General features: G+C 33.8%; 1 protein-coding gene across 1 annotated transcript in view; it reads right to left on the reverse strand.

Moving 5' to 3' along the window:
* The window catches only part of LRRC7 (leucine rich repeat containing 7), a 646,929-nt gene that overhangs the window by 273,150 nt on the left and 361,948 nt on the right, over window positions 1–11,831 (reverse strand). Inside the window, exon 5 of the mRNA XM_035018295.1 lies at window positions 11,031–11,148. Coding sequence (XP_034874186.1) covers window positions 11,031–11,148 — 118 coding nt within the window. The remainder of the gene's footprint in view (window positions 1–11,030; window positions 11,149–11,831) is intronic.

The following is an 11,831-nucleotide window of genomic DNA, read 5'->3' on the forward strand; positions in this document are numbered from 1 at the left end:
AAAGAAACATTGAAGGACATAAGTATAATTTGGTCTGATTTATAATTTAAGAGGATCACTCTGGTCCCTAAGAAGGGTGGCCTTTCTAGGAGGAAGTCCAACTGGAGGCTTTTGTAAGTAAAGCATGAAAAGAGTTGATGGTGGTTTACTCTGGGTGAGAGTAGTGGAGGGAGTGAGAAGTAAATGGGATCTGGATGTATTTTGAATGTAAGACCAATAAGATTTCCTGATACATTAGATCTGGAGTATGAAAGAAAAAAGGGAATCAAGGATGACTCTAGGATTTTTTTGGCCCAAGCAACTTGAATGAAGGGGTTGCCTTTAATTTAGATTACAAGTATTTCAATATGTGAAATAGCTGTTGAAGATAGAGTCCACTTTTGGACATGTATAATTTGAGATGTCTGTTAGACTTCTAAGAGGACATGTCAGGTAGGTATTTGTTTATGAACCTAGAGTTTAGGAGAGAGGTCAAGACTGTAGGTCAAAATATTGGGGATTCATTATTATATAGATAGTATTTAAACCACGAGACAAAATGTGAACACCAATGATGTAAGATAATAAAGAAAGGAGGACCAAGAACTGAAGCATAAAGGACTCCAAAATGAGGATAGGAAGAATCAGCATACGAAACTGAACAAAGTCAATCAGACAGATGGGACAAAAAATAGTGAATATTGACTCCTAAAAGCCAAATGAAGTAAATGTGTCAAGTAGGAAGAAGTGATGAGTTGTTTGAAATGATGCTGATAGGTCAAATGAAATGATGGCCAAAGACTGCCTATGGATTTAGAAATGCGGAGATCAGGGTGCCCTGACTGAAATGATTTTGGAGAAGTAGTGGGCTTAAAGACTAGAATGATTTAAGAGAGATGAGGGGAAAGAAATTATAGATACAGCTTTTGCTGCAAGGGGGAAAGGGACATTCAGGAAAGAGGAGCCAAGAAGCTTTCTTTAGAATGGAAAAAATAACAGCATGTGTGTACACTGATTAGAGTCAACAGGCAGAGTAGAAAATCTTAATGATTTAATAGAAAGCAAGAATTGCTGGAGTGATATCCATGGGTAGGCAAGAGAGGGTGGTTATTCAGTGGAGAGACTGGCTCCAGGGAGGAACAGGAATAGTCCATCTGTACTAACAGGCAGGAATCAGAGACTATGGGTACAGATGCTTGTGGATGGGTAGATATGATGGTAAGTGTCTGGGGAAGTTATCATCTGAGAGCTTTAATTTTTTTCAGTAGAGTAGAATCAGTAGCCACAGAGATGGGAGAGAAGATGTGGGAGTTTGAAGGCAGAGGAGAACAAATGAAATAATCACCAGAAGAGGAGAGTCAGTGGACTAGGGAAGTATAACATCACTTTGGGGAAGTGTTAAGTTTGCACTTCAGATTTTTGATCATGAATTTAAGTGATATTGGTCAGTGTGATTGAGTGGTTTTTCCAGATCCTTTTAGCAATAGGTAGAGAGTTGGATTCAGCCAGGATTGTCATTTTACTGAGCAAGCAGAGTGATATGAAAGGAGAAGGGGGCGTCAGGGGTGTCATGTGATGAGACCACAGAATTCAAGCCGTGCAAAGAGGGCAAAAGAAAACAAACAAAAAAGGCAAGGTTGGAAGGATACGTCAGAATATTAATAGATTGGTGGTTCTGATAGGGTTAAATGATGATTGGAGTTGTATAAGAAAGTGATCTGATCTGAAGGGGCACATGCACCCCAATGTTTATAGCAGCAATGTCCACAATAGCCAAACTATGGAAAGAGCCTAGATGTCCATCAACAGATGAATGGATAAAGAAGGTGTGGTATAGATATATACAATGTAATATTATGCAGCCAACAAAAAATGAAATCTTGCCATTTGCAATAACATGGATGGAACTAGAGGGTATTATGCTAAGCGAGATAAGTCAATCAGAGAAAGATAAGTATCATATGATCTCACTGATATGATGATTTTGAGAAACAAGACAGAGGATCATAAGGGAGGGGAGGGAAAAATGAAACAAGACGGAACCAGAGAGGGAGATAAACCATAAGAGGCTCTTAATCTCAGGAAACAAACTAAGGGTTGCTGGAGTTGGAGGGGGTGGGAGGGATAGGGTGGCTGGGTGATGGGCGTTGGGAATTTTTTGAAAAAAAAATTCAATAAGATAGCTCATGATGAACTTGAGTCAACCTGGAAAAGTTAAATTGCATTAATGACACCAATTTAAAGAAGATAATGCAATATGAAACATTCTTGGAACAATTTCCAACCAGAATGATTAAAATAAAATATTTTGATATATAAAAGGATAAATTATAATTTTATGTACCATATATGGTGTGTGCTGTGAATTATGTAAGACTGATGAATCACAGACCTGTACCCCTGAAACAAATAATACATTATATGTTAATAAAAAAATTTAAAAAAAGAGAAAGTGATCTGAAAAGAGGTTGGATTCGGAGAATGAGATTCTTCAGTTGACATTCAATTTCTTGATATTCCTGACAGTCCCTTGATCAGACCGAGGAAAACAATGAAAACTCAGCAAGTGTGTATTAAATTGGATCTAATTATATTTTCACATCAATACCTTGAAGAAATGAACTAAAAGACTTTAGAAATATGGAAAGAAATACTTGATTTTAGTACAGAAGCTTAAGATTCAAAGGTATCTCTTTCTACTCAAACATTATAAAAGACTTCCTACAAATACCAAATTTTGAATGAGTTAGTGCTCTCTCAAATGCATTTAAATTTATGTTTACTACTTATAAATTTTGTATGAATCAGTACACATAATAGTTGTGGATAGTGCATGTTGACAAGCTTATTTTCCAAATTTCACAGATATCATCAGTCCAAATGGTTCATTCTGGGATATGAGTGCCATTAGCCGATAAAAGACAAAAACAAAGTGTTATATCTTGTATAAAATAAAGGAGGAAATATGTTTATGAGATTTTAATATTTTCATCTAATATTGTATTTTCATTGTGATACTGATTTTTATTTTTATTTTTCAATTTTGAGAAAGCAGGCAGGCTATTTGTATATCTAGTAAATTGGATTAGGTGTAGGAGCAGAAAAAAAATGGAACTTATTGAGAAAATGTTATAAGCACTTTGCTTTATTTTATCTTCACAACAATTTTTTAAAGTGGTTTATTACTCCCATTTAACTAATGGAGAAACTGAGTCTCAGAGGCTAGCCAGAATTTGAAACCATCCAACCCTATTCCAAATACTATCAAATTTTACCTGTTAAGCTGCCTCCATCAAATCTAGAATTTAAACTACTTTGGGGTGTAAGTCTTAGCTACCCAAGATTGGCAATGTAGCATTTATAACAGAGCACTATGTGTTGCATTTGTTCCATACGTACTCTCTAGGTCAAATACAAACAGCCCCAGCTTTCTGGAACTGAGTTTAGTGCACACTCAAGATTGACTACATAGCATTTTTACATGGGGCACTGTAAACTGCATTTGTTCTATAATTACCTTCAGTCAAATTTCAGATGGTATCAACTTCCTGAAACTTTGAGTGTAGTTGTCAGGAATAAAGTTCCTTATTTCTGAATTTAATATATCTGCAACAAGTGCTAAAACCTAGTTCAGAATGTTTGTATTCTTTATATACTGTTCAACTGATATTTATTAGAGGGAATAGGTAGGGGCTACTCAAAATAGGCAGGGTATCAGTGTGAATAAATTATAACTGATGTCTAATAATAGAAGGGGTGATGGGAAACACTACTAAGCTACTAACAGAACTCTGCAAGTCTATCATTCTTATCTTGTGTAGAGGTAAGCAGCTACACATACTAAAAAAAAATTCAATAAGATAGCTCATGATGAACTTGAGTCAACCTGGAAAAGTTAAATTGCATTAATTACACCAATTTAAAGAAGATAATGCAATATGAAACATTCTTAGAACAATTTCCAACCAGAATGATTAAAATAAAATATTTTGATATATAAAAGGATAAATTATGATTTTATTTTGGAAAATTAGTTTGTGTATAAACCTGCATTCCCCAAAGAACATTTGGTAAGTGAGGCAATACTCCACTGAGTAAGAAGTAATGATTATAGAGAGATTTCAGAGGAGCAACCTATTGCATATGAGAAAGCAAAAGCATTCAGCAATTAGGTTATTAAAATTGGGAGAAAATGTACAGGTCAGTTACATCTTAAGAGAAAGAGAGAGAAAAAAACAAGAAAACTAAACAGACTGGAATGGTTTGCTTTACCTCTAACCACTCTAGTGAAGAGAATCAAGAACTCAGTAGGAATGTAAGCAAGGAGAATCAAAAGGTCTCCTGCAAGACTCTGCCTATTTTAGTGAATTATAAAAAGAGAAACCAAATGCAGGTAAGGTAATCAATAATTTAAGATAGTCATGCAATTGATTCTACCTTAAAGATATATCTGGCAAAAATTTTGAGAAGTCTTTGCGACTTTGACCAACAATAAGTTGATTCACAGAGGAATCAATCTAACTTAGACAAAATGAGTTGAAAAGTGATACCTGATTGCCTCTCTCCCTTTCTCGCTCTACTTCAAAAACAAACATTCATAATAGTAAAAAGAACTGTTTAATAATCTTACTTCATATTTGACCAGTGAATTTTTCCTTCATTATCAATCAACCACTTTATTGAGCACTTACTATGCCTGCATATTGATAGTGGCTATTGAGGATCTAGAAACAGTGTATGGTCCAGTAGTTCTGGTTCTCAAGGAGTTTATGCTGACGCTGGGAGGGAGTACAGAGTAGTAGGGGGAGGGCTCACATGCTTCATTACCAGCTCGATTTTATTCTCTTACAATTTTCCAGAATTTACAGCAACACAGAAGACAGGTTAATAATCACTCAGCTCAGAAAAGGCTCTGCTGTGACTTAAGGAAAAGTTATCAGTTCAGATGACAGAGCTCAGAACAGACCTCAGGAGGATGAGGGTGTGAGGGCAGTTCCTTTTTTTAAATATATATTTAGTTATATTACCAGATTGTAAACCCCATCCCCTGAGGAGTAAGTGCTAGTGATACACATGAACATTGCTTATTGATTTTATTTCTTGATGAAATAAAAAAAAAAAAGTTAAAACTCCTGGCATCAGGCTGAGAAGGTGGCAAGAGAACAGACCTGGGCTTTGTTGCCATCATATTCTCTAATGGAAATACAGGGAGTCAATCCTCAGTTTATTTCAACACTGTAATCTTGGGTAGAAGTGGACTCTATAGAAAGGAAAGGTAGTAAGGGAAGTGCTAGTGATTTGCAGATAAATAAGATGGTAAGAGTGTTGTAAGGGAGACATTTAATAGGGCAAAATACTAAGCTTTACTCTAAACAAATGGTCTAATGATTTGCCAGACACGAAAAAGCATATTTATTGTTAACTGATAACAACTGCATGGTAACATCTTCTCCCCAGCTCACATAAGGTGACCCAAAATAGATTTCCCTGAGAATTTATATACATACTACTAGAGTCTCTGTTCCTCTTATGCTCAAATTTTTAAAGATTTTTATCATTTAATTGGTTATTCATATCTTCTTTTTCTAGAGTGTTTGAGAGAAACTCCCTCTCCTCACTGAAATTTGAGGATATTATTTGTCAGTGTCTTGCATGCATTGGGGAAAGGGTGGAATAATTGGCAAGTTAGTAAAACACATAATAATGCCTTCAACTTGGATTGCCTTTCATTTTAACTAACAATAGTGATTTTGCCCACTATGACGCTGTTCAAATCTGTTCTTGTACAGAAATAAGTTTTAGAGGATGAGAGAAAAATCACTTAATTGCTGCAGAATTAAGAAGGGCTTTCATGTTAATTCATTTTCATTAAAGTCCTTAAATTATAGTATCAGTCTCTCTGAAGCTATGACAAATCAACAATCAGACTTAAAACTGAACCACTGCCTAATTAAACCTTATCATTCATTGTCTTGCTTTATCATATAAAACAATTTACTCTATTATGACTATGTACCAGCTCTACAAACAGGCATAGGCTATTTATTCAGAGATCACAATATCATAAAATGCATTTGTCTCTGCTAGACATAGGATTTTTATTTTACTATTGAATTAAGATCTGAGGAATAAACGATAAAAGACCCATCGGCATGGAAAGTGATTCATTTACCCATGGGTTGCTGCATGTAAATTTGGTAACAGAAAGACTTAAGAGAGGATGGGTGATTTACATGCAGCATGAATGTTTCTTTATTGTCTCTCATCTCTCTCTGTCTCTTTCTCTCTATTTACCTATATATCTTATGTAATTGTATATTGTAGTATTAGTAGATTTTTAGTGTGTACTCAATAACCAGATGATGTGTATTTCTATTTTTTTATTACAAGCAAAAGGGAATATTTTAAAAATTGACAATATACTTGGCCACAATGTGAAAGTCAATAAATAATGAGAAATCAGTAGCATCCAGACCATGTAGTCTGCAATATAGTTCAGTAAAAATAAGGTGATGATTGAAAAAGCCCCAAATATATTAGAATACTAAAAGCAACTGAGTAAACCCTAAGAAAGTAGAAGGAATGTAATAAAAATTGCTGCAGTAGGAAGTAGAAAAGTAAAAATTAACGATGGAAAATAAACCAACTAATAGAGAGACTAACAAGCTTTATTAGAAAGATTAGTAAAGTAGAAAAACTTCTGGCAGGATGGATGATAGAAAAAGGAAAAAACAGATGGCATGAGTAAACAACATCAGAAGTAGAAAGGAAGAAATAGGCACAGATATGGCACAGATCTATAAAATGCATAAGAGAAGACTATGGGCAATGTGTGACAATAAAATTGAATATCTAAATGATGGAATAGGTGATTTCCTAGGAAAGTATAACTTTTCAAAAAGTGACCTAAAAGATATGAAGGTATGAGGATGGGAAAGAAAAGAACTGTCATATGCAGAAAATATAATTTTTTACATAGAAATTCTGAAGAATCCAGTGGTCATTATTCAGCACCATGGCTGAATATAAGATCAAGATATCAAAATTAGTAATGTTTCCATATAACATCAGCTAAAATTTTAAAAAGTACTTAAAAATGAACACAATATAAAACTAATAAACTACTTAGAAATAACTTTAATAAAATGTGTTCAAGTGTCTCTTGAAGGAAATCACAAAACCTTATTGGAAGATACAAATTAAGACCTAAATAAAGGTTAATAGCATATTCATAGTTTAAACAATTAATTCTCTTTGTGTAAAAGGGGTCAGGAATATTTCTCAGAATAAATGATATCTGAATTGTCTTTCAAAGGTGCCGAAGACTCTGGTTGAGGAGGTACAGTTGTGAGGAGGAAGGAATATTTTGGGCAGAGAAAATAGTATTGTTCCTTGTGTCACAAGTAACCAGCCTGATGCATTTGGGAACAATTTGGCATTACCTGAGAATGAAATGAAAGGGGATATGAGTTGGTTGGAGTTGTGGTTAGAGAGGTAGATGAAAGCTATTCATACAAATTGTGTAGATATCTTTTCTGTATACAATAGTTCACTTAAATAAAAAGCTTTTAATATAAAAGAGTATTTTTGAATTATGGAGGGAAAATGGTGAATCAGGATGTCAGGTGGCACAAATGGATATGAAAAGTAAAGATTTGGGGCCACATGGACCATCAAGATCAGATTTAACCTCAGCCTCCAAGTGAATTAGTTTCATCATAAAAGGTCACTTATCAAATTCAAGGATATTTCAAGCAAATTTTTGCCTAGATTGACTAGTACTTGAGTGAGTCCCTGCCTCAAAATTAAACATTCTACTGTCGGTATCTAAATGCCAATACAGATTACATTCACTCATACCTTGACTCCTCCACCAGGACTATTCCAACCTTGTCAATTGTGACGCTGACACTGCACTTATTTTTTCCTATCTACTCTTTCTTCCTTTGACAGATTCCCAAAGGATATATTATGCTCTTTAAGTAACTGTCTAGGTCTCTGCCACAGAATTCAGGGACAGCTTTTGTAGGTGTAATTTTGTGAAAGGACTGATATGTCAAAATCTTTTACTTTTTGCATAACTTCCATCAATGGTTGATATATCATCATGTTCATCAAAACTTTGTACTACACTATTTTGCAGATTGCTTCACTATGTCTAGCATGTATTTTTGTATAAATATTTCCAGAATACAGAGACCATAAGCACAGCAAAAACTTCCTAAATAATATTCACAAGGACTTCTAAGGATGCTCACACACTTCTTTCTGAAAAAAAGAAGTGTAACTTGCAATTCACTTCCTGGCAACAAAAATTTCTTGATGTAAGAGTGCAACTAGATTATCATAAAATAACATGTTTCTTATATAATATAAACGTGTTTATATTTGGGGATGATTTTTTTTCTAATCCTCTTGAAAAAAATAGATATTTATTTACTCAAACTACTCAGCTAAACCTGCCTGAAGGCCAAGGGATGTGTTATTTTGGGCCATATGATATCTCTCAGAATTGTAATTTGAAATTGATGTGTGAATGTATTTAAGTATATAAGCAATGTAAGTACAGAAATATCTACGCACACAAATATGTGGCCTATAAATCTATTCTTAAAAGAACAAAGGTAGACAATGTCATCTTTCAGTGCACCTAAATCTAGCTGCCATTCTCTCTAAGTCAACACATGGTCCTTTTATAATTGTCTTCCTAAAAACCCTCTATGTGGTAAGTTAGGTTGGTGTAGAAAGATGTGTGTGTCCCTGTTTGCACCCTACTGTTTTCTTCAGATGAAATGTTCTCCTTTATTCAGATGCTACTGTGCCTCAGGGAATTCCTCAAGCCATAGCCTTTATTGAACTATTCCGTAATAACAAAATAGTATTGAAGTATAATTGATACACGAAGAACTACATATATTTAATGTATACAACTTGATGACTTTGGACATATGCAAATACCAATGATACCATCATCACAAATAAGATAACAGACATATCCAGAACCACCTAGAGTTTCCTTCTGTCCCCCAACTATTTGCTTTTCTGTGATAAGAATATTTAACATGAAATTTGCCCTCTTAACAAATTTTGAATTGCACAATATTGTAAAGTATAGGCATCATGTTATAAAATGGATGTCTATAACTTATTCATCCAGCATAAAGGAAATTTTATACCCATTGAATAACAACTTCTTTTTGTCCTGTCTGGGCTTAGGTATCATTTCTTAGGGCAAATTTCCCTAACCACACCAAATGGATTTATTCCACTGGTATACATGCCCATTCACATCCAATGTATCTTCACTCTAATTTTTTATTTAATCATCCATAATTACTTATTTAATGTCTAATGCATCCACTAGAATGTACGTTTCACGAGGGCAGAGACCCGTTTTGTTCACGCCTGTTCCTTTGGCACCAAACATATTGCCTGAAAAAACCGAAGCAACACAAACACGCACACACACACACACACACACACACACAAAGTTTAACCAACTTGCTTAATGATGGAGGGATTATGTTTTATATCCTAAAGTGCCTAGACATAAACTTTTTTGATTAATCCTTGCTTTATTCTAATAAAATGAGGAGCCACATTCATATGGAAGGAAATCAAGATTTATGAATATCTGAGGACACGGGAGACTCCCACAAACACTTGAAGGAAAATGTCATCAGCAAGAATATCCACATCAGCATCAGCATTTAACAACATCACCACACATGTAAGTTTGGCCAGAAATATAACAAATACTACTGAGCACTTATTACTTTCCAGCTACTGCTCAAGACATATCAGTGACCAAAACAGAAAAAATCCCTCCCGTCTAATAACAAAATTTACATTCTGAGGCAGGAAAAGATACGCAATAACCATAATAAATAAGTAAATTCTACAATACTGAGAAGATGGTCAGGGGAAAATAGAGCAGAAGGGAAATTGGGAGTTCAGTTCCAAATAGGGTGAACCGGTAGGCCTCACTGAGTATGCTGGAAAAAATTTTACTCTGATTATGAGAAAAATAAACAGTGTAAAGTTCGTAAAATGTTCTATAAAAGATCAAATCAGATACATGAATACAGAGGGGGAAAAAAGGCCTGAGTGAGTCAGGGACTTTAATAAGTGGAGGGGAGAGAAGTTTTCACTTTGATTTATAGTTTAATTTTTTTTGTCTTAATAAAATTTATTGTTACTTCTTAATTTTTTTAAACAAATGTTTTATTGATGTTTCACGTGCATGGAAAAATACACACAGCTATAAATATATATCTTAATGGATACTGTATAATAAACATTTCAATGGATATCACAAAATAAAAAGAAAAGCAGACTAGAATTTTGCAACAAACATAAGTAACAACTACCTAAGCCAGAAAATTAAACATGACTAGCAACCCAGAATCCCTTTCAACTCCTTTCCAGGGTAATTTGCTCCTACCTTTTCTGGGTAACTAATACTCTGAATCTCAAAAATATCTATATGATGCTTTGTAGGTTTCTCTTTTGAGGACTTGTACTCTATTAATACACTAATTCCTGGATAATTGATATTTCTGATTTTATTTTAAGTAGCATAATATTTTCAAACTTTATTTTTGTAAACTCCTTCTTTCTGATAAATGGAAATGCAATTGAATTTCCATATTATCTTATAGCTGACTACCTTGTAAATTTATTCATATATTAAAAGTTTACCTATAAATTATTTAAGATTTTCTGTGAAAAATGAGAACAATTTCTTCCTTTCAAGCTCTTACATCTTTTTTCTTCTTGGCTTTTTCACAGCCTATATTGTCAAGTATAATGTTGAACAAAATTGATGATAGAGGGTATAATTATTTTGTTCCCAATATCAGGAGGGAAGTGTCCAATAGGTCACCATTACAAAGGATTTATAGTTTAAGATTTACCTTTTCAACAAAATTAACTTCGAGTTACAATAAAATCAAATAAAAAGTGTTATTTGTATATCATTTATTAAGAGAAAACAAAGCACATTTTTAATTAAAAATTCAAGTTATTTAGAGATAAGATGAGAATCTTACCATTTTTACTGATGTCGAGTTCTTTAAGATTAACTAAACTAGCAATAGTGGTTGGCAGATTTGAAAGATCATTATCAGGAATACTTAGTTTTCTTAGAGCTTGACAGTTGAACAATTGCTGTAAAAGAAAATAATGATTAGTTAGATCTCAATTTGATTAAATCCTTTCATATATAAACTCAGAAACAAAATTCAGTTCACCATTTTTATAAATGGGGTAATAAAAGGGCCAGCTGCAAAAGTCTCACCTCCCACACTCGTACTCTCAATTCTTTTCAGAATGCTTCACATTCCATCTCCATGTTCATGCCTCACTATTCTCTGCTATCCAAGTTCAAAACACAAGGTATTCTATTTTTCCCCTTCTGTTTACTATTAATGTTGAATTTGCCTTTGATCCTACTGATTTTTTTCTTTCAAATACTTTCTGGAGTTGTCCCTTTCTTTCTATTCCCACAGCTACCAGGATAATCTCAATTCTCTTTCTCTGCAACCATGTGGTACTTCCATTTGATCATGTTTGACAATTTTTAATATAACATCGAAGAACTGCAATACAACTGAATACATGGGCTCACATTTCTTTTATGTCCCTCCACACTGCTTCACAAGTATCTAGCAAATGAAATATTTAACTTTTGAAACTTGGTAAAAAAAATAACTAGTGATTGGTTCATTTCTGCCATCAGTCCAAAGTACTATATGGGGAAGAGTCAAGTGTTAAAGCAATAGTTCTCAAATCGAGCATGGTTTTATTTATTTATTTATTTATTTATTTATTTATTTATTTATTTATTTATT

Source organism: Mirounga leonina, unplaced genomic scaffold (genome assembly GCF_011800145.1).
Source record: "Mirounga leonina isolate KUSES-001 unplaced genomic scaffold, KU_Mleo_1.0 Mir_173, whole genome shotgun sequence".
Lineage (NCBI taxonomy): Eukaryota > Metazoa > Chordata > Mammalia > Carnivora > Phocidae > Mirounga > Mirounga leonina.